General features: G+C 49.9%; 1 protein-coding gene across 10 annotated transcripts in view; it reads left to right on the top strand.

The window, feature by feature from the left end:
* The window catches only part of FGFR2 (fibroblast growth factor receptor 2), a 109,776-nt gene that overhangs the window by 49,042 nt on the left and 40,286 nt on the right, over window positions 1–20,448 (top strand). For all 10 annotated transcript variants that reach the window (XM_023241020.2, XM_019813923.3, XM_019813922.3 and 7 more), the window contains 2 exons: window positions 4,287–4,410; window positions 20,098–20,288. In XM_023241020.2, the coding sequence (XP_023096788.1) occupies window positions 4,287–4,410; window positions 20,098–20,288 (315 nt within the window). The remainder of the gene's footprint in view (window positions 1–4,286; window positions 4,411–20,097; window positions 20,289–20,448) is intronic.

The following is a 20,448-nucleotide window of genomic DNA, read 5'->3' as shown; positions in this document are numbered from 1 at the left end:
GCCTTCAGCGAACATCGTCTTGAAGCCTCACGCTCTCTAATTCTGTTCATTGGCAGATGAAAACTAATGGTGAATTTTCTACAGGGGTTTGGCCACGGGCAGGGGTGAGAAGGAAGGGTGGCATGGGTGTCATTGGGTGCAGGACGCCTCTGCGCCCCCAGCTCTCGCGCTCAGGCTGCCAGCCAGCAAATTCCAGATGCGGTGGTTCTGCATCAGGGGACGCCGCCGGGGGAGAGGTTTTATTTGACTTTTTGGTCAAATGTGTGCGATTCCTGTTTGAATTTGAAAGGGTGAAAATAGGAAACAAGCAAACAACATGCACAGTGACACCACGAAATTATATAAAATGTACTGCTGATAATTTAGTACATTTCTTTTCCGACTTTAGCTTTCCTTCTGACTATACAGTCAGGCTTATAGGTTCAGGGCTATAGGCATCTGTGGGGTGTGTGTGTGTGTGTGTGTGTGTGTGTGTGTGTGTGTGTTTATACAGTGGCATCCTGAATGCACATTTTTATCCAACCTCCTTTTTTTTTTCATTTATCAATAACTATTTAAAAAGATTGTTTTTAATGCTTATGTGTTTTTGAGATAGAGGGAGGAGAGAGACAGGGACAGAGCACATGTGGGGGAGGGGCAGAGAGAAATGGAGACACAGAATCCGGAGCAGGCTTCAGGCTCTGAGCGGTCAGCATAGAGCCTGATGCGGGGCTTGAACTTCACAAGCCACGTGAGAACATGACCTGAGCCCAAGTCGGACGCTTAACCAACTGAGCCACCCAGGCGCCCCTCATTTATCGGTAACTATAAATAACACCTTACCAGGTCTGAACTTAAGAATACCTCCTCCTTTTTAATGACTGTGTGCTATTTTGTTGGAATGAATTAAGTCCTGTAGGATGAGCTGTGTGTTGTTAATGGCTCTCTTCCTGATGGATTCGGTTCTGCTGTCACAAGCAGTGCTCGAAGCAATCATCTTGTTCATGTGCCTTGAAGTAATCCTCCTGGTTCTCTGTGTAGCCTAGATTTCTAGAAGTGGAATTAACTGGGTTAAAAAAAAAATGTGTTGCTAATTTTAACAGGCCCTGCGAAATTATTCTACAGAAAGGTTTTCTCCTACCCTATGTTCCTATTCTCAATTGGAGTCTCTTTTTCCTTACACTCTTAAGTACTCAATGGCATGGATCTTCCTAATTTTTGTTAATCAGCCGGTGAATAACCGCGTCTCATTATTGTTTTAATTTGCATTTCCCTGATTGTTAATGAGGTTAAGCATCTTTTCATATGTTTATTGGGTATTTACATTCTCTCTTCGGCGAGTGCAAAGATGGGACTCTGACCTAACTGGCGGAGGAGTTGTGGCACTTAAAAAGATGAGGAATTAAAAAAAAAAAAAAAAACACAACAACAACAAAAAACCACACTGAAAAGGACGTCTTACATTTTTGTTGGAAGGGTAGTGTCTGTAGGTTTACACTGAATCGTGGCTTGGAAACGGAGTGTTCAGAAAAGGGACACAAGAAGTCTTTGTGCCTTTGTTTCCTCATCTTGATAGAGTTGCTGTCTGTACTCTCTCGGCTTGTCATTAAGCGACCACTAATTAATGGTAGGATATCCCCTGCAAAAGCGTCAAGCCTTCCCACCGTTGGCAGCTTCTAAGGGCGTCCCTTTGGAAAATGCCACAGCTCATAACATTTGGGATTGGTCGTATGTCCAGGAATCAAATACTAGGGCAATGGTGTAAGAAAGCAAATATTAACAGCACTGCATGGGGCGATATTGATTGAGTACCAAGGTCTCCAAAGGGGCAGAAACCCCTTGTTTGGTAACTGTGTTTCCCATTGTGAAAGCATTCGATAAATGGTAACTTATTAATAATTGTAGTGCATCTCCAGGAAGTAAATATTCGGGGAGCACGCGCTCTTGAAGGAGGCTCTCCCGTGGAATGCCGTGGCCCCAACGAGAGACTGGAGCTGCCCTAGGGTTACCAACGGCAGCGGTATGCTGAGCTGCGTATGCCAAGATTTAATGTCTTGGGCAGAAGCAGATGATGCCCTCCCCGTGCAGTTCACGTTCAGCCCCATTTGGACTGCGCCCCGTGCCAAATCTGGATCCAGGCGCGAGAAAGACATTGACAGTTTGGATGGGGTCCAGAGACAGGCACTAGTCGTGATTAAGGGCTTATGGGCATGACATTTGAGCGGGGGCTCAAAGAACTGAATATTTACAGCAGGGCTAAATGCTGGATTACGTGGCTTGGTGACGTTAGGGCCTCTGGCTTCATCCCTAAGTTACCCTCTGTGTGATTAGCTCTTTCAGAGTCCAGGAAAGTCCCGCTTCTGATAGCCCCTGCACGCTTGGGGGGAGGGCGGGTCTCTGTATGGGCCCACCTGCCTCAAGTTGAATCAAGGAGTTTGTTAGCACCCAGCTCCAGGGTAGCACCCGGAGGGGGCGGGGAGATTTGGGGTAGAGAAGTCTCACTGCCCTGGGACATTTAGCAACCGCCTCCGCTCCTTCACAACATTCCTTCTATAGGCTGTGCACCTAAGGTGCTTACCCCTCCTTCGCAGGACCCTGGCCTCTTGTTTGGCCCTCCTACAAGTGCGTGGCCCAGCCAGGAGCAGGAAGCGGGGCTTCTCCCAAGCAGAGTACAGATTTCTCTCCGTGGTGGGGTCTGATGCCCGCAGCGTCCTCTTACCGCCAGACTTTTCACCTGTGGCAGCGAGAATGACGGTCCCCCCGCCGGCTCCACGACATTAAGACTGGGACAGTCTTGATGGTGATACAGGGGGGAGCTGGTGGGCTGCCGCGGCTGGAGCAAAGGGACCGTCAGCCCAGAGCTCACTCTTCAGCGCTTGTGCTTGGTGAGGAGAGGAGTCCAGCCCTCACCCCCGTGATCCTGCATAAGACCGTCCGTGATGAGCAGTGGTCTCGTTTGTGACCTCTGCATCGGTGGCTGCTCCTGCGGTGCTGGCCTGCCTGCACAGAGCTGAACATCTGACATGACACGCCTCGAGTCGTAACAGGCTCTGATAACCCCTTACCTCTGTTGGCGCCGCTTTTCAAAGCGGACAGCTGCTCTGCCCTCCCGTTTTTGTAATGGAGCTTTCATGAGATGATCTTTATTCTCTAGTTCCTTGACTCACTCATGTGCTTGCAGAGGCTCGGCTGGTATTAGCAGTTTTTATGTGATTAAGGCAGAAAACACTTGCAGCGCTCAGGGAATCATGCAGAAGGTCAGTTGGAATTCCTGAAATCGTAGTTAAGACCACGAGGGCCCTGGCTTTTTTTTTTTTTTTTTTTTTTTTCTTTCCCCCTTCTCCGTTTCTCTAGAGTGCCTCGTCCAAAATGCCTTTAAAACATGATTTGGATTTGGGGGAAAACCTTAAAGCCTTAAACCTGCAAGGTGAAATCGGCATTTTGGCTCTTTGTAAGGAAAAGTCACGCTTGCTCGAAAGTTTGAGTCTATTAAAATACTTTAAAAGCCAGGTGCGAATGCTGGAGTCTAGTCTGTTCGCATGTTGACAGAACGGTGGGTGGGAATCACAATAACTTATTTTCACACGTGCCGCTTATCTCTCTGAAAAGTCTCAAGGAGTTTGTAAGCAGACGGATATACAACTTAGGTTTCCTAAGGATTCATTGCTCCCATATTTGGCATTCTGAGTATATCTCTCGGGAACATGTAGCATCTATTTAGGCATTGCCAGAGATGGGAGGGGCAGGCCTGTGTTCCCAGTTGAAACTTCTTGAGACTTCCAGACAGCATCTGGGGGTGATGGGGGAAGAAATGGCAGGTTTTCAGACTGGAAGGCTCCAGGAGCAGTACAGTACCTAGCCTGTGGGCTCCTTGGGAGAATTCACATTAGCTGAGGCCGAACAGAATATGCACAGTAATCCTGGCATACAGCAGGTGCTCATTGGTGCTGGCTCTAAATGGTTCCTTGGCGCTGTGGGGCCTGAGGCTCCCCTGCTCTGGGGCACTGATACCTTTGCAGGCCAATGGTCTGGCCATTTGGGGAACCCATCCTTCATCGACAGACTCACTCCATGCACTTGCATATCTGAACATGTCATTATCCCCCTTGCTCGACATTCACCATGACGATAATGACTGTTTTCGTTTGGCTCCATTCTGTGTGCTTAGCACGAGGGAAATTGACAATTCAGGTGATTCTTCTCTACCTTCCTTGTCTCCTCCAACTTCTTTTTAAATCAAGATGGCAGAGTACCTGGTAATTTATGCTAAGATTGCTAAATAACCACCTTTCCTTTGATCTTTTCAGGTACGGAACCAGCACTGGAGTCTTATTATGGAGAGCGTGGTCCCATCTGACAAAGGCAATTATACCTGTGTGGTGGAGAACGAGTATGGCTCTATCAATCACACGTACCACCTTGATGTTGTTGGTGAGTTTGCTTCTCCCTGAGGGACAGCTGTACGCCCGCCTGCTACAGCGTGACTCATTTAACCCCGCGAAAGTGAGTCTGGTTTCTCCCCATGGTTTAAGGAGAGAAACCGTTGGTTCGTTTTCCTTCTTTCTGAACGCAAGCTGTTGTTTGAGAAGGATTCTTCCGTCATTTGACGATGTTCCTGTTTCCCGATTAGCCATGTTTTATGTATTTTGTGTGATCCTCTTGGTTCCCTAGCACCGTTTTGGGTGAAATGGACGTGGTGTGAAATGTGTTGACACTCTGAAAGCCGGCATTACCCTTAAGCACGTTCGTGTGTTCAGGGAAAGGGTACAGATACGTGCTAGGAGAACTTGGTTTTTAAAAGGGAGGCAGCATTATCCAAAGAAGGGCAATTGGGCAATGCTGGCTAAAGAGTAAAGGAAAAGGTATTGTGATGACTGAACTTCTAGCTGGCTGGAGGAAGGATAGTGTCCAGGGGCCCTTTACTTCCATCAGAAGAAAGTCATTCAGTGCTCTACTGTGGGTTCAGCTCCTGTGGAAAGGGAACTGTGTATATGGGCTTGTAAATTCCTTTTTATCTAAGTGCTCAGATAGGTAGGCTACTTTAATTAGATGTCTTAAGATCAATAGGCTGTTGTCCTGGAATTCAAATGTCTTCCTATCTTGCCCTTTATGATGGGTTTTGTTGTAACTGATAAAGGAAGGGTGTTTCTCTGTCTTGTTGGAGGACTGGAGATACCTAGGATGTGTCTTCTTGTTGCAGGGATGGTGGGCTAAGATCCCTTCTTTGGCACGATCCATCTTTTGCTCTGCCTTGTCCTCCACCCTGACTCACGGCATCACCACCTGACCTGGCTGGGGGTCAGCTAACCAGTTCGCCCTTCTCCACTTGCAGATTGCCAGCTCCCAAGGCCTCAAGTCCAAGCTCACCTTGATTGATTTTTGCCTTAACGTGACCCTTTGTTTCTCCACAGACTCCTGCCCCGCCACCGTGTCTATGAACGAAGGCTTTCCTCCATCATTTGCTATGCGTGTGTCCCTAGTATTATTTCATATGTGGGCATTTCTTCTCCTTCAGTAAACTATAAACTCTTTGAAGAGAGGCCCCACAGATACCTGAATTGCCCAAAGAACCGTTAAGAAACCTTCCAAAAGCTTGACCAACCACATTTCATAGATTTTGGCTAATGGAAGTTTTAGGTTAACTGAAAATTAAACAGAAGCCATTTTTAGATTTTCTATCAAGTTAAATTAAATCCAGAAGGAACTCCCCCTAGGAAAGCATGAGATCGTCTTTATTTCCATGTGTACGTAAGGATTCAGTGAAAAAAGTTCTTGTCCTTCAGAAGCCTTACTGTGAAATTTGGTTGCTTTCACATAATGTTGCTCCTGTGGGCATTCCTAAAAGACTGAGTTCCAGAACCCTCTTTTCTCACAGAGATACTCATGGAAGGCTTCTTAGTGGGAGTTACTACGTACAGATATTTTACAAATCAAACACAAAGAAGTAACGCTCAAATATGGGACGAAAATGGTGAACATTTATTTTGGCATCGACGTGCCGTAAATCTGTTGGTTAAGCACACAACGTGGAATTCACATTGGGCCTCACATCTCCTGAATTTGACACGAAAGTGTTTCTATTTAAGGAAAGAAGGTTCGGGGGCTAAAAGTTCTCAATGCCTAATTTTGAAACAAGCAGTTTATTGTGCGAATAAAATAATTGTGCTCTAGCAGTCCGCGGGGCTCATGGCTGTGTAGGCCTACAGATTGTTCATTGGGATCGGTCGGGGACCATTCCAGGAATCCCCCCGTCAGCTTGGCCACCCCAGCCACGGGCTCCGGCTCCTAGCAGGTTTTAGGTTGAGTTGTTATGTAAAACGTTCAAAAGCCCCCTCCCCGCCCCCCCCCCCTCTCCTTTGAGCTTTCTGGCAGCTCATCTCTGTGAAGCCCTGAAATCTCTCTTACAGTTTTAGGGTTGGATTTGAACTGGGCTGCTGAATAATGGAATTGTGCTGTCTAATGTTAATCCCCTGGCAGTCAGTGTTGTTGAAAAGAGCGTATGATTCAGTGGTGTGATGTAGAGAGGAGCATAGAGCGTATGGAGTAATGAATGCAGAGAAAGGCCCGATTATGTCACAAATTTGGGAGATTGCCCAGCCAAACGTGGGCCAATAATGACACAATGCTGGTTGGGAATATCCATTAAAGCTCAACCCCTAATAATTTTCCAAGCCTTGAACCTTCTTTATAAATAGAAGCCAAAAGTCAGTGGAGTATAAGACATTTTCAGGAAAGACGGAGGTGTGAAATACTCTCATCTTTGCTCAAAACCCCAGTAATTGCTTTGAGAAGCACTCATAAAATAAGAAGTGAGTCAGCTCCAGAGTCTCATGTAGACTTACAGGGTTGGCAGGCGGTCGTTCTGAACGTCTCCGCGAGTGGCGACAAAAGGGAATTCAGGCCCGAGCAACGAGTTTCTGGTGGCCCCGCGGCCCAAGTGCAGGATTCCACCCCGCGATCACCGCTTCTCGGCCACGTCCGCGTCTCCCGGAAAAACCGGAGCCTCTTTCCCCGCGAAAGTCAAGTCCTGTTCTCGTTCACATCCTCCGAGGGTTTACTTTGGTTGCTATGCTACATAGGGTTGCGGTTCAGATATTACGAAGCATCAAAATGGGTGAGGTCTTTTTATTGAAATCCTTCCTTGGAACAGCATTCCCCGTAAGGACTTCCACGTAAAAGCCGTGTACTTTAAGTGACATTCTTGTGTCTCGGGCACGAAGCGGCCAGCCATTGTCGTGTGCGAGGGAAGGGCTCTCGTTTATGGGCGCTCTTTCGGGAGCCTTGCTTGATCCTCACTAAAGTTGACACCATTATTTTTCAGCCATTTACTTGCAGGGGAAAATTAGCGTGAAGCACCGCTTCTGGGCAATTGTGCCGATAGTAAAACAGGCCCTCCTCAGAGAGCCGGCGGGTCTTGGCCATCGCGCCTCGGAGGACGCCGCAGTCCTGGATTCTGGCGGGGCCTCTGTCCCCAGGAAGCTGTGGCCTCGGACTCATCCTGAACCTTTGGTTTCAGCGGGGTTGGGTCCTTCTGGAGACTGTGCAGGGGGGGCGGCGGGGGGGGGGGATCTGTTTCACGCCTCTCCCCGGCTTCTGGTGGCCGTCAGCAGCTCTCCGCTTGTGACTTGTCATTCCGGCGTCTGCCTCTGCCTTCCGGTGGCCTTCCTCTCTGTGGCTCACAGGTGTCACCTGTCACTGGATTTCAGGCCTTGCCCTCGGAACAGGGTAGTGTCATCTCAAGATCCCTCAGTTAATTACAAGGACCTTGTTTCCAGGTAGGGTCACAGTCACAGGCTCCAGGGGTTAGGACACGGACTCCTCTTTTTGGAGGGGTGGGGGTGGGGCACAGTTCAACCCACGACAGTGGTTATGAGGCATCAGTTGGGTTAACAGATGAAAACACCGAATTGGCATCCTGGGGCCAACAACAAATGCTGATTTTTCTCCCCTCAAACCGGGACTCTTTGGAGGGTTAGAGGGCATTTTGGGGGCATCTGGTGGCTCAGTCGGTTGAGCATCTGACTTCAGCTCAGGCCGTGATCTCGCAGCTCATGAGTTTGAGCCCCGCATCCGGCTCTCTGCTGTCAGGGCAGAGCCTGCTTGGGAGTCTCTGTTCCCCCTCTCTCTGCACTTCCCTCTCTGTCTTTCAAAATTAACTTTAAAAAAAGGGCATTTTTAATAGGTTTAATTAGACCCCATCAGACCTTCTGGTAAATAAACCGAATGCCCTGCTGGGACCAACAGGTGGGGCCCCTGCTGGGTTACGCCTTTGGTTAACGTGGTCGTCAGGGCTGTCCCAGGACTGATCAGGATGCAGAGGAAGATCGTGGTGTTTGAGAGCCCCGGGTTCTTCAAGCTGGCCTCTGCCTTCACCTGTCAGCCCTCTTACAGTTGAGGAACATCAAATTGGGGAGTGGGGGGGGGGGGCGGTGAGGCATTTATTTGCTGAGAACTGAACCCTAGATCTGGGGTCTCCATCCGGTGTCCTCAAAGCCTAGGTTAATGCTCCAAGCACCACACATGGAGGTCTCTGTTTTTGGTGTCCTGTGGTGTGGACCAGCAGGGACCACTGCAGGACTCTGAAAAGGTACTGCTGTTATCCCCACCCCACGTTCAGCTCTGTTGCAAAATAACAGAGAGAGAGAGAGAGAGAGAGAGAGAGAGAGAGAGAGAGATGAAGGTATTGAATGGACGAGTTGCTCGTCCTTCCTCAGACACCCTTTGGCTTTGAACTTTTCCTCCCTTTGGGTGTCCCAGTTCTGCAATCCCAGAGACCGTAAGTTTTGAGCTTTTCACCTGGCATTGGGCATTTGGGGGGCAGAGGTTGGAAACAGTGAGTGCCTCTGGATTTACTGATTACCCTCTATCTGACTTTCCAGAGATTTCTCCTCCCCTAGGACAAGAGCGCTATAAGCGCTAGATAGTGTCTCAGTAGACAGTTGGGAGCCAGTCAGCGGCCAAGCATCCCTCTGGCTGGGTGGAGGGTCACTGAGGCCACCTCACCAGCCCTGACTTGCTCAGCGGGAGACCAGAAGGCTGCTGTCGACTAGTCCATGACATAAATCTGCTGTAACTGGGCTCTGGGCGTGATGGGACGGGGCCTGAAAGCCGAAGGAATCTGTCCCAGTGCTAACCTCCCCCCTCCGGTGTGTACTTGGGAGGAATGAAGAATCTGTTATTCCAGGCACTGACTGATAAGCCTGGCTCTGAGGCTGACACCTGGCACTCTGAGCCTTTGGCGGCCCATCCCCAGTGGGAGAAGGAGAAATTGCGTAAATTGTTTACTGCTTGGGGCAGCCTCTGTCCTGGGAAGACAAAGCCTCCAGTGTGATCCCTGAGCAGAAGAAGGGCGACCGAGGCAGGTTCGAGTCCCTCAGGGGACCCTTACACTTGTCCGGGATGAACTGTGGAATCTTTCTCGGGTTGGGAACAAAGTGTGTTTACGTAAATGAAATGGTGGCCTCGTTGATTAACTGGTTGGTGTTATTACCGAAACTGTCAAAATTAGGATCGTTCCTGCTCACTTGTTCCTGACAGAAGACCACACTCTGTCCGTGTTTTCTGCCACACCGTGGCTCCTAGACGAAAGCTTTTGTTTCTCTGTTTGATGAGGGGTGACCCTAGGTGGCATTAACCACACAAAACAGCACACCTGGAGATTTTAGCGCCTTGAACGCCGGGCTGTCACTTTCTGAGTTGCCACGTGTGTGCATTTCCCTGGCGTCCACCAGCCTCAGTCCCACAGAGCCCCTGGGGGTTCTGAACTTGAAGCATCTTGACCTAGACGCTTCCTGGCCAGGCCTCATTTGATTTTCCGTATTCATCTTGCCGCCAACCGATTCTTTCCTTTCCTTGCTCTGGGTTTAAGACGCGGTGTCTACCCTGACTTTGGTCCTGCGTGCCAGCTCTAGAGTTGTGAAATCTCGCCGGAGGGGGATAGAAAGCCCCCTGTTGACAGGGGGCTGGGGTGCCATGCTAGGTAATACGTCACAGCGAGCGCTGTACTCATAAGTAGGCTTGTTTCGTTAATGTAGAATCATGGAGCCCAGCAGGGTTGAGTAGGAAGCACAGTCCTTTTGCCGCATTTCCTTCTCTTCTTCCTGCCCGTTGCCACTCAGCCCTCATGACGCTCCAGCCCTTGCTGGACGCGCCTCGGCGGGGAATGACACGGTGGAGACGTTCACATTCGTTTCCAGCTTCGGTAGCTCTATGGCGTCAGACGTCCAGGAGCCTCTGAGCCTCAGTTCCATTGTCTGTAAAGTGGGGGTGGAAACGTAGCCCCCCTGGAGGGGGATGAGGTAGTAGGGGGCAGTGCTTTATTTATTTATTTTTTTATGTTTATTTACTTTGTGGTGGGGGAGGGGGGGAGAGCACAGCGCGAGTGGGGAGGGGCAGAGAGAAAGGAGAGAGAATCCCAGGCAGGGTCCCCACCGTCAGCGCAGAGTTGAGTGGGGCTCGACTCCAGAAACGGTGAGATCATGACCTGAGCTGAGCTCAAGAGTCAGAAGCTTCACCGACCGAACCACCCAGGCGCCCTGGGGCAGTGCTTTTAAATAATAGGACCATAGGATTTGACTCTTAGTCACTATCACGAGGTGGTCCACACCTCCTCTTGGATCTCTGGGCCGAGACAGGTGTATTCCGTGCAGCCCTGGTTGAAGGAGTGGTCCCTCCTCCCCTCTCCTTTCCTCCAGGGCGGAGATTTCAAAACTTCTTTTGAGCTACTGTTCAATGAGGTTTTGGTTACTACGGAGCAGATGTTTATACCCGCTTCACAACCGGGATTTCAGGGGGCCAAAGCTGGTCGGCGGGCAGCTGCCTCCCTCCCAGCGTACCGGCCAGCAAATAAGTGCGCTCCTGCCGCACCACTACCGGGAAGAAGTTGCTCGTCCTGGGCACCGTGGGCGGTGATGTCAGTGTTTTCGCCATGCTCTCCGCAAGCCATCAGTTGCCCTCTGCCCCGTAGTTGAGGAAGGAAGCCTTGTGGATTGCTTTCGGTTCTGGCAGGGGTCCCGGCTGAGGCGGCTGGGGGAGAAGGTTAATATTTGATCTCCTGCCTCATCTTTGGCGTTGGGTCTATGGTGTGGGCAAAGAGGATGTGAAAGCGTTACAGACAAGTTACCGTCTTACAGGGTTTTGTAAGAAGAGGGATCTCTCGACCGTACCCAGAGGGAAGTGTAGGGCAGGGCAGGGCGTGGGGAGAAAGCTGCTGCTGTCCCAGCGTCAGCGAGGAGTCCCGGCCCGAAGACGTAAGTCCACGGATGCCAGTCACGGTGCCCAGTATGAGCTCGAACTGTGCCGCCAGTGTGTGCCGAATTAGAATAATGGAAAACACGGCTTATCGGGTTACTTAACATTTGGAGTTTGTGGTTCTTGACACGGCAGGTTCTTTTCTTTTTTAATTTTAATTTTGAAAATTTATTTTGAGAGAGAAAGAGAGGGAGGGGCAGAGAGAGAGAATCCCAAGCAGGCTCCGTGCTGTCGGCGCAGATCCGGACGCAGGGCTCGATCTCCCGAACCGCCAGATCGTGACCTGAGCCGAAATCGAGAGTTGGACACTTGACCGACGGAGCCACCCAGGCGCCCCAACGCAGCAAGTTCTGAAGCAAGACCTCTTCAGGGTTTCTCTCCAAACTCCGTACGGCCTCCATTTCCAGTCACCTTTTTAAACCAGGAGACCCCCCGTTGGGAAGTATTACAGTCAACTCTCATCAAAGTGTAAATCTGGCAATGCCATCAGATTTCTTCCTGTTTTAAATGCTGCCTCCACCAGAGTGCCTCTCTGGACTCCCCCTCCTTGAGAAGAGCCCACTGCTGTGTGTGCTGAGTTTGTGTTTGGTGTGTTTTCACAGTCAGGGGCGGGCAGGGCAGAAATGACCCCGTGTTGTAAGAAGGGGCTCCCAACCTAGAGGGCAGGCTCCTTGGGGACAGGCGGCTTCCAGAGCTCCTGTCGCATCTTTCCACCATTAGTGACATCAAACGCAGGTGGGAGGTGGGGAAGAGATGGCTGGGTGGGGGGTGTTGGTGTTGTGAGGGGGAAGATTTCCTGCTTCTCCTTCTGAGAAGAGAGAGGTTGAGGAGGCGAGAACCTCATTGGTTTGAGCAGAGCCCTCTAGATTGGTTAATCCTGTCTGGGAAAGCAGCCTGTGGCTGGCCTTCGGGGTGGCAGTCAGTTGACGGTCACAGCACAGAAGATCCCAGAGTGCCACGGGGAGGTGGTAGGTATCGATGGAGATTCCTGGATCTTGATAGAAACACTTTTTCTTTCTTTCTCGCAGAGCCTCCTCCTTCTAGGGTTCTCTCACACAAACTTCTATCCCAAAGAAGTATGCAAATCGATGGGCCACATTGTGCCCCGGACATATTTCCCCTCAAAAAGAAAAAGTGGTATTTCGCTAGACAGGCATCGGATGTTATTCTGGAAGGATCATTGGGCAGTTGTGCTTTCTCTGAAAAAGGAAGTCCTTCCTCATTTTATTGGGTTCAGTCTACGCTCTGGACCGGGGCAGAAAAGTCAAGGATTTAGTCCTTTACATTCTACCTTCTGGCCAACAGAATGTATGACACTATCCCCGAACGTTTGGTAGGGAGGGTTGCAGGCTGCCTTGGGGTATCTCATCTGGCTCAGAAAGTGAGAAGTGGAGCCTTCTATGAGCTCGGTGACCCTTTGGAAGCTTCTCTTTTGGTGATGCTTCCGGCAAGGAGTATCCAGAATCCCTTCTATTTTCAGTGTCTGAGTTTGCCTCTAAGAAGTCCAGTGAGGTTTTATCATTTCGTGTACTTTGTACCAAAGGGAGGCATTTCTTGTTTGCTCAGATGGGCTGAAAGCTTTTACTTCTGTTTGAACCACCCCAGGAGCAAAATAAAACATCTAAGAGGTAAGTGTGGTAGAGTTTCTTGACTTCCTCTAGAATTAAGGCCTTTTGAATGAGGAAAGTTGATGAAGCCTGCGAACGTTATTTTTGTAGACATCTTCTCGTGTCTGTACATATCGATTATTTCATTATTATTAGTGACCCGTATGCTCTTCTGTCTTGGATAGAGTGTAATTTACTTAATCATTTTCCCCCTGGGTGGAGACTTAGGCTGTTTTCCCGTTACAGAAGAGGCCACCGTGACAAGCTTTGCACACATCCATTTGTTGGCCACCCGGGTGACCATTTTTCTGGGACAGATTTCCAGAGGTAGACTAACCGGGCCCTCTTTGGTGTCGACAAAAATATCTTCGACATAAAAAGCTTCACTGTAAGCGCTGCTGTATTTGGGGGACTCCCCAGTGATTTGATTTTTAGCTTCTTTGCAAACCGTTTGAGAGAAGATACTCTGATTTTGGGAGTTCAGCAAAAGGTATGTTTAATTCCGGGACTTTGAAAAAACATCTCCGTCATACTCTTCCCAGGGAGGAAACCCAGCTATGCAGACTCCGGCTGATAGTCTTGGCATTCCTGAAAGATGTCGCAGCCCCCTGCCCCCCATGGCTCGTGGCGTGGTGCTGAGGCTCTGTGATGTGGCTCCCAGCGTGACCGCGCTCAGCTGTGTTTACCCCAGCGCCACTGGAGCGAGCCTGGGGAGACTGACGTCTGAGTTTTGCATCAGCGTGAAAACCAAGCGCAAGATGGGGAGGGACCTTGTGTGGAGTCCTTTGTGTCAGGGCAGAGAAAAGCTGTCAGTAAACGGGACAAGATAAATACACTTAACTAATTGAGAAGGTAGGTTTTCCGCGACCCTAGAAATCGATCTTGTTCACTCTGTGATCACGTCACCTTTGCCGCTTCTCTCTTTTTTAAAAAAAATTGTGGCAAGGTGTGCATAACAACGAAATGGACCATTTTAGCCACTATTGAAGGTACAGTCGAGTGGCATTAAATACAGTCACGTGGTTACACAACCATCACCACCGTCTAACCCCCAGAATTTTTCATCATCCCAGAGCCACGTCTCCTTTTAACTTAAGAAAAGGCATTTTTGAATTTTTTTTAGTTTATTTATTTTGAGGGAGAGAGAGCAGGGGAGGGGCAGAGAGAGAGGGAGAGAGAGAGAATCCCAAGCAGGCGGTGCAGAGCCTGATGGCGGGACTCAAACTCACGAGCCGAGAGGTAAGGACCTGAGTCGAAATCGAGAGTCGGACGCTTAACCGACTGAGCCGCCCAGGAAGGCCGCTTTTGAATCTAACTTTGACCTAACTTCATGGTCACCTGAGCGTCTACCGTTCCGGTTTCACTCTGGAAGGCACAGAGCTCAGGGTAACATTTGGGGTGTAAATGACACACAGCCCTCCTCCTGTAATTCGCCCAAGAAGACCTAAATTGACACCCAGCTGGTAGAAGCCACTCAGCCCCCAGCCACATAATACCGTCTGTGACATTAATTAGGGAAGGCGCTTTGCCTCCACCTGCTTTGGTCTTCCCAGGCCGCCCAGCCTCGGCCAGAACTTCACTCCGCCGTCCACCTCATCGAGCAAGCACAAAGGAATTAGTGGTGTTTTGCTTCTAGCATTTCACGTGGTGCGGCCCCCAGAAGTCACCGAGGGGCTTCGGCGCTGGAGGGGAGACACTCGGGCTTTCCCCCGACGAGCTTGGTCTGCAGACTTTGGTGTCTCTGTAGGAGAAATGCGTATGTTTTGGAGGAAGCTAGATCCCCACCCAGCCCAGTTCTGCGAGACTTCCAGAATCAGGCAAGAGGCAAATGAGGCTAAGCTAAGCTGAGGACAGAGAAAGAGCAACAAACTGGTGACCTCCTACAAACGTGCATTTTTTTTTTCTTTTTTAAAAAGTTATTCTGGGTGCTCCGTCTCCCAGGCCACTCCTGTGTTCTGGAAGGTGACGGAAGAGCTACGGGTACTTGGACTGTTTCTAAAAGTGTGCTCCTTCCTTCCTGTTGCCTTCCCTCCAAACCTGGCCTTTTCCTCCTGATCAGTTTTAGTTCTGACCTCCCTTTGTGCTGATTTCGAGACGCTGGAGAAAAGTTCGGAGACACAAAACTCGGAACCCTACTAGATCTGTCCCGTCTGGGCTGAGTGCATCAGGTAGAGTCTTGACAAGGCAATGCGCTCCTTCTGCTAATTGTAATTAGCACGAGGTCTTTAGCAGGCTAATGGGCGCCTCAGACTCCAGAGGGCTTTGATCACCTCATGCCAACTGGTTTAGTGTGTTTTGATGCAACAAAAGCGACCACTGCCTACTCTTCAGAGAATAAGCGAGGCTGGGCTTTAGGAGAAGCATTCTCTGGTGTTTTCACTTGTCCTCCAAGTTGTAGAACGTTCTTTCCCCATCCAGACCCCTTGAAGTGGCTCAGAAACTGCCATTTTAGACGAAGGGTAGCTACGTTTTGATTTCAGTTTTAAGACGGAGCAGGCAAGGTTCTCCACGCTCTGCGAGTGTGCGGGTGCCCCAGAGCAGGAGACGTGCTATTTCCAGATCCATACGGGGCACTCCGTGTGATTTGAGCCTCTTGGCATTTTGCTGCTGAGAGAGCAGCTTCGAAACGGTTCTTTGTGGCAAGCGCGGCTGCACTTTTGGGGAGAAATGCTCAGGGGACCAATGTGTGCTGGGAAACCAGCAGCTCTGGGCTTGATTAATTTATAGGTGTAATTTAAGAACCTGGTCTCCTTCTGATCCCCGGGATGCGTATTTACTGAGCCTGTAGACATGCTCGCTGGACGTTTTTTATGGCCTTTGCTATGTCAGAGCAAAAGTTGTAGATCTCTTACGAGCCAACATATTATTATGTCCAGAGGAGGGACTGGCATGTTATAAAGTTTCAGTGGTCAATTAACAAAGATTTATTCTTTGTCACTCAGGTATTTTTCTCTCTTTCGCCGTAATTACCTCGTGGAGCGAAGCAGGCTGTTTTTCCGCCCGCTCTTTCTGGTTGTGGCTCCGAGCTTTGGAGCAGGACTTGAGAAGGTCAGTCTCGAAGTGGAGACTCCTAGCCGCTGGGCCTTCTGCTTGGGGAAAGTGGACTCACTCGGAGCTCTTGACACGGGGTGGGGGGGGGGGGGTGGTGGTGGTGAGCGAAAACGCGGAGGAGAGAATGTGTTTTTTAAAGCGCATCAGCCTGTGTTTACTATGCACTGATTTGATGGGACCTCGTTCCAATAGTGCAGCCAGCTGCCTTCTCGGCACCCTGTGGGGTGCTTTCCATCCCGTCTCAAGTCGGAATTCACGCAGGGGCCTTAGAGTTGCTCTTTTGAAGGTTCTCGACCCTGTTCCAGGTCCGGGCACTGTCTTTGTGCAACCTGCTCAACTCAGAATGGATATTTTTTTAAAAACCTCCATAAGGGCACAGGGGTGAGCTGCTCATCAGCTTCTCTGTTTTCCGTATATTTATTTCACTGCAAAGAGAGAAAAAAAAAGAATCTGTTTTATATAAGATCAGAGAGTTAAACATGCTGTAAGAGAACCTTGCCCCAAACTGTAAATCCTTCCTGGTGGAGAAGCTGTGATTTTTGTTATCACGTAGAAGAACAAGAGATGGGCCGGGGGCACCTGGGTGGCTCAGGGGGTTGAGCGTCCGACTTCGGTTCAGGTCGTGATCTCACGGTTCGTGGGTTCGAGCCCCGTGTCGGGCTCTGTGCTGACAGCTCGGAGCCTGGAGCCCGCTTCGGATTCTGTGTCTTTCCCTCTCTCTTTTCCCCTCCCCTGCTCGTGCACTGTCTGTCTTTCTCAAAAATAAGTAAACATTAAAAAATATAATAAAACAGATGGGCCAGCTCTGATCCATTATTCTCTAATCCAGAGATAATTCATTGACTTATTTATTATTATTATTTTTTTACATTGGCTTGTTGTGCAAAGCGCTGGGAACCTGAGGAGTTTGCTCTGCCCAGGGCCTGGTGAGGTTGGGGGAGAGCACACTGGCTGTGGAGGGTCCTTATGCCACCATCACTGTCCTGTTCCTGTGGTATTTCCCAGGTGCCCACTGGAGCCTGGCCACGGAGGTCTCGCCTCTGCGGGAGCCACTCCCGTGTCCCACTCTCACCCCAGGGTGAGAACTCCTGTTCTAATTTCTGTCCTCCCCCCTACTGCTGACCACCGCTCGGACGGGTCTGACAGACACCAGGGAAGAGTGATGGCTGCAGGATCTGAGATGAGCCGTACCGTGCTTTGCAGATGCTGGCATCCCGGGACCTTTTCCAAGATGTTTGGGGCCTGCTCTCTGACTTGTTTAAGGGCAGAGAATAAGGTTGCAAAGGAAATCAAAGCCTGATGTGGAGAAACGAAACATGAGGCCTACTGACTTTTTAAAAACATTTTAAATAACATTCTCTAAGGTTTCATTTTATACCGAAGGCAGCTGTAATAAGTTTTGGAAGACGGTGTAAGGTTTCGATTACAGAGCGATCCCGCTTGCCGGTTTTTGTACCCAAAGTGAGAAAGGGCGGAGGGAGCCGGGGGGGGGGGGTGGTGGTGGTTAAGGGGTTATTTTGTATAAGGGGAGAAAATTCGAGAGGATAAATTCGAGACTGCAAGCCGGCAACTTTGGTGTGTTGTAATTTGCAAATGCAATAACATTAAGCCATTGCAGAGGCTTTTTTTTTTTTTTTTTTTTTTTTGGTGAAAATAGTCAAGATAGCAACGGAATAACTTAATAACTGGAACGCAGCGGCACGTCGACCGCAAGTAAAACGAGGCTGCAGGTCTGTAGCGGGCCCTGCCAGTGTTGCCCCAGTGACTACATTCCCTGCTGAAGGCTGGCGCAGGCCAGAGATGCCGGGCGGTCTGAAAGCAACCATTGTTCACAGGACATCATTATTTGGTATTACGTGCACAATGTTTGCTTGTGAAACGATTTATTAGCAACAAGTATGTTTAAGACGGAGAACTCGGTTTGAAATTCAGCTGATCTGGCTCATGACATTTAAGATTTTACAGTACCTTTGTTTCCGAGAATAAATATTTCGGTCCACTGTAAATATTTACCTTGAAAACACACAAGCACATGTACACAAAACTGGAACGCCGAGCCAGAGCATGAATTGATACCTAAAAGTCACTTCTCTCTGGGAACGAGGAAACCTCCTCAACATTCGGTATGTAGAAAAGGAGCATATTTCGTGAGCTTGGCTGGCAGCATCCGGCCCGGAGGCCAGATTCCCCTCCCGCTGCGTCTCTTGGGAGGAGGCCTGGCGAGGACAGTGCATGTGTGGACTTCACTCTGTTCTTCTCACGTGGACGGGGCTAGCCGGGATTTAAACCAGACCTGTCCCTGCCAGCTGCAAGCCGGGTCCCCGTGGCATCCAGCTGGCCGCCAGACCTGACCGGGAGGCTTGCTGTGGCCCATTCCTGGGATGACATATCAGCCGAAGAGGGAGGGTTTCTGGTGATTGAAGGGATCCCAGCTTTGAGATTTTCTGCCCACAAAACTAGGACTTCTGGGTTCTTCGCGTAGCCTACAGGGTAATGTCAGGCAAATGAATGACTTCTTTGGAGGCTCTGCAATCCTTATCTTTTTAATGTGAAAACGTAGGTGTCTGTGAAGTGATGGGAGACTCTGGAATGAAATGTGCTAAGAGTAACCCACTAGCATTTTTTCTTTCTCTATTCTTTTTTTTTTTTTTTTTTTTTCTTACGTTTTTAAAGACCAACAGGCTTGTGCAGTAAAATCAATTTGCACATGGTCTGGCTCGTGTCCAACAAATTCCACTAAATGATATTTTCATCTGAAAGGCCCAAATATAGAAGCACTCAGATATCTATCATTCTAACTTGCTATTTCCAGCCCGGTGCACAGGGATACCCAGGTGCAGGGTGGAGGCATCCTTGGTGTGGCGGGTCGGCTGGGACCTCCTTATTTCCCTTGGCCGTTTTTTAAGCTGGGGTTCAACGCGGTGGTATCTGCGGTGTGGACAGAGATAAGGAGGCTGACTCACACGTGCATGTACACGGGGACGGGGTAATACGTTTGTGGGTCGACGGATGGGGGATTGGGTACGTGTGGCTCTTGCCCAAACTGCCACGTAGGAGGATCCCAGCCGCTTTGTGATCCTAGGGCCTTTGTGGACAGGATCACACAGCAGGCTGGTCTGTTACTACCAGATTCTTGGGGACTCTTGTGTACAACGTCTCACGAACCTGGACGCGGTTGCCTCTGTGGGACTTCCGCACAGACCACCTCTGAGCCGGAGAGGAACTTTGCCAGGTGTAAGACGAGGGATGTCTTTTGTTGAGAACTCTTTTCCTAGAGAGAGAGGCAAGGCACGTGAGGGTGGCAAGCATACCCTCGATGGGGCTTTCTCGAACGTGGCCTAGCACATCACCAGGATTGGGGAACTGATGTCTGTCTGTTTCTTTGGGTGCCGCGTCTGAATAAAGGATGTCTACTTATGGGGTGTCTCGGCGGCTCAGTCGGTTACGCGTCCGACTTCGGCTCACGTCGTGATCTCGCGTTCCGTCCGTGAGTTTCGAGCCCCGCGTCGGGCTCTGTGCTGACAGCTCGGAGCCTGGAGCTCGCTTCGGATTCTGTGTCTCTCTCTCTCTCTCTCTCTCTGCCCCTCCCCCACGTATGGGTGAATAAAGAGTAAAATGGAGTAAATCCATTGAAAAGAGATAAATCTGGTTGTTCATTCAGGAGTTCATGACTTGGAGCTTGAGCGTTCAGTTTTTCTTTTCAAAACAAGAAACGAAATCTTCTCAGAGCATCATAGAGACGTTTCAGGAGCTACCGTGTCTGGGAGCCATTTGGGTGTTCGGGGCGCCTCTGTCTTGTCCCTTGCCTGCGACGTGAAGCTTATGGTCAGCGTGAGTCTCCGATATGATCCCAAGTGGGACCCGCGAAGGGGCCCCCGTTCCCCCGCCGTTGTCTTTCGATGGTCAGAACCTTCTCCCTTGTTGGGTAGGTGGCCACGGACAACCCATAACTTGAGATACAAGCAGTTCTTCTCTCTGTTTTCTAAATAAGTATTCTTTTTACAAGGGTCGTGCTCCAGCAGGCTCCTTTGAAGTCGTTTTTGTTATGCATTGGGCCGCGGTGTTATTTCAAAGGAGTCAGCCAGCAGACTTGAGGCCTTTTTGGCTTGCGTTCACGAACAGCCTTCTGGACAACACAACTCATTTATCCGTCTTCCCCCACCTCCCCCTGCCCCGTCCCCGCTCCCCCTTCCCTCCCTCTCTCCCTCAGAGCGATCACCACACCGGCCCATCCTCCAGGCTGGACTGCCTGCCAATGCCTCCACCGTGGTCGGAGGCGACGTGGAGTTTGTCTGCAAAGTTTACAGCGATGCCCAGCCCCACATTCAGTGGATCAAACACGTGGAAAAGAACGGCAGCAAATACGGACCCGACGGGCTACCCTACCTCAAGGTTCTGAAGGTGAGGACTTTCTGAATCTGAAGGGACTCCACTCCTGGGGTCTCCGTCGTGGACTCGGGGACCGGTTCTTTGATTTCCTGTTGGTGTCAGAAAATGATGCTCTTATTGGACCGGCCAGGAGAGAGTGTGTTTCGGGAATGAGCAGATTATTAGACTTGCT

Source organism: Felis catus, chromosome D2, assembly GCF_018350175.1.
Source record: "Felis catus isolate Fca126 chromosome D2, F.catus_Fca126_mat1.0, whole genome shotgun sequence".
Taxonomy (NCBI): domain Eukaryota; kingdom Metazoa; phylum Chordata; class Mammalia; order Carnivora; family Felidae; genus Felis; species Felis catus.
This window is presented reverse-complemented; position numbering and strand designations above follow the sequence as displayed.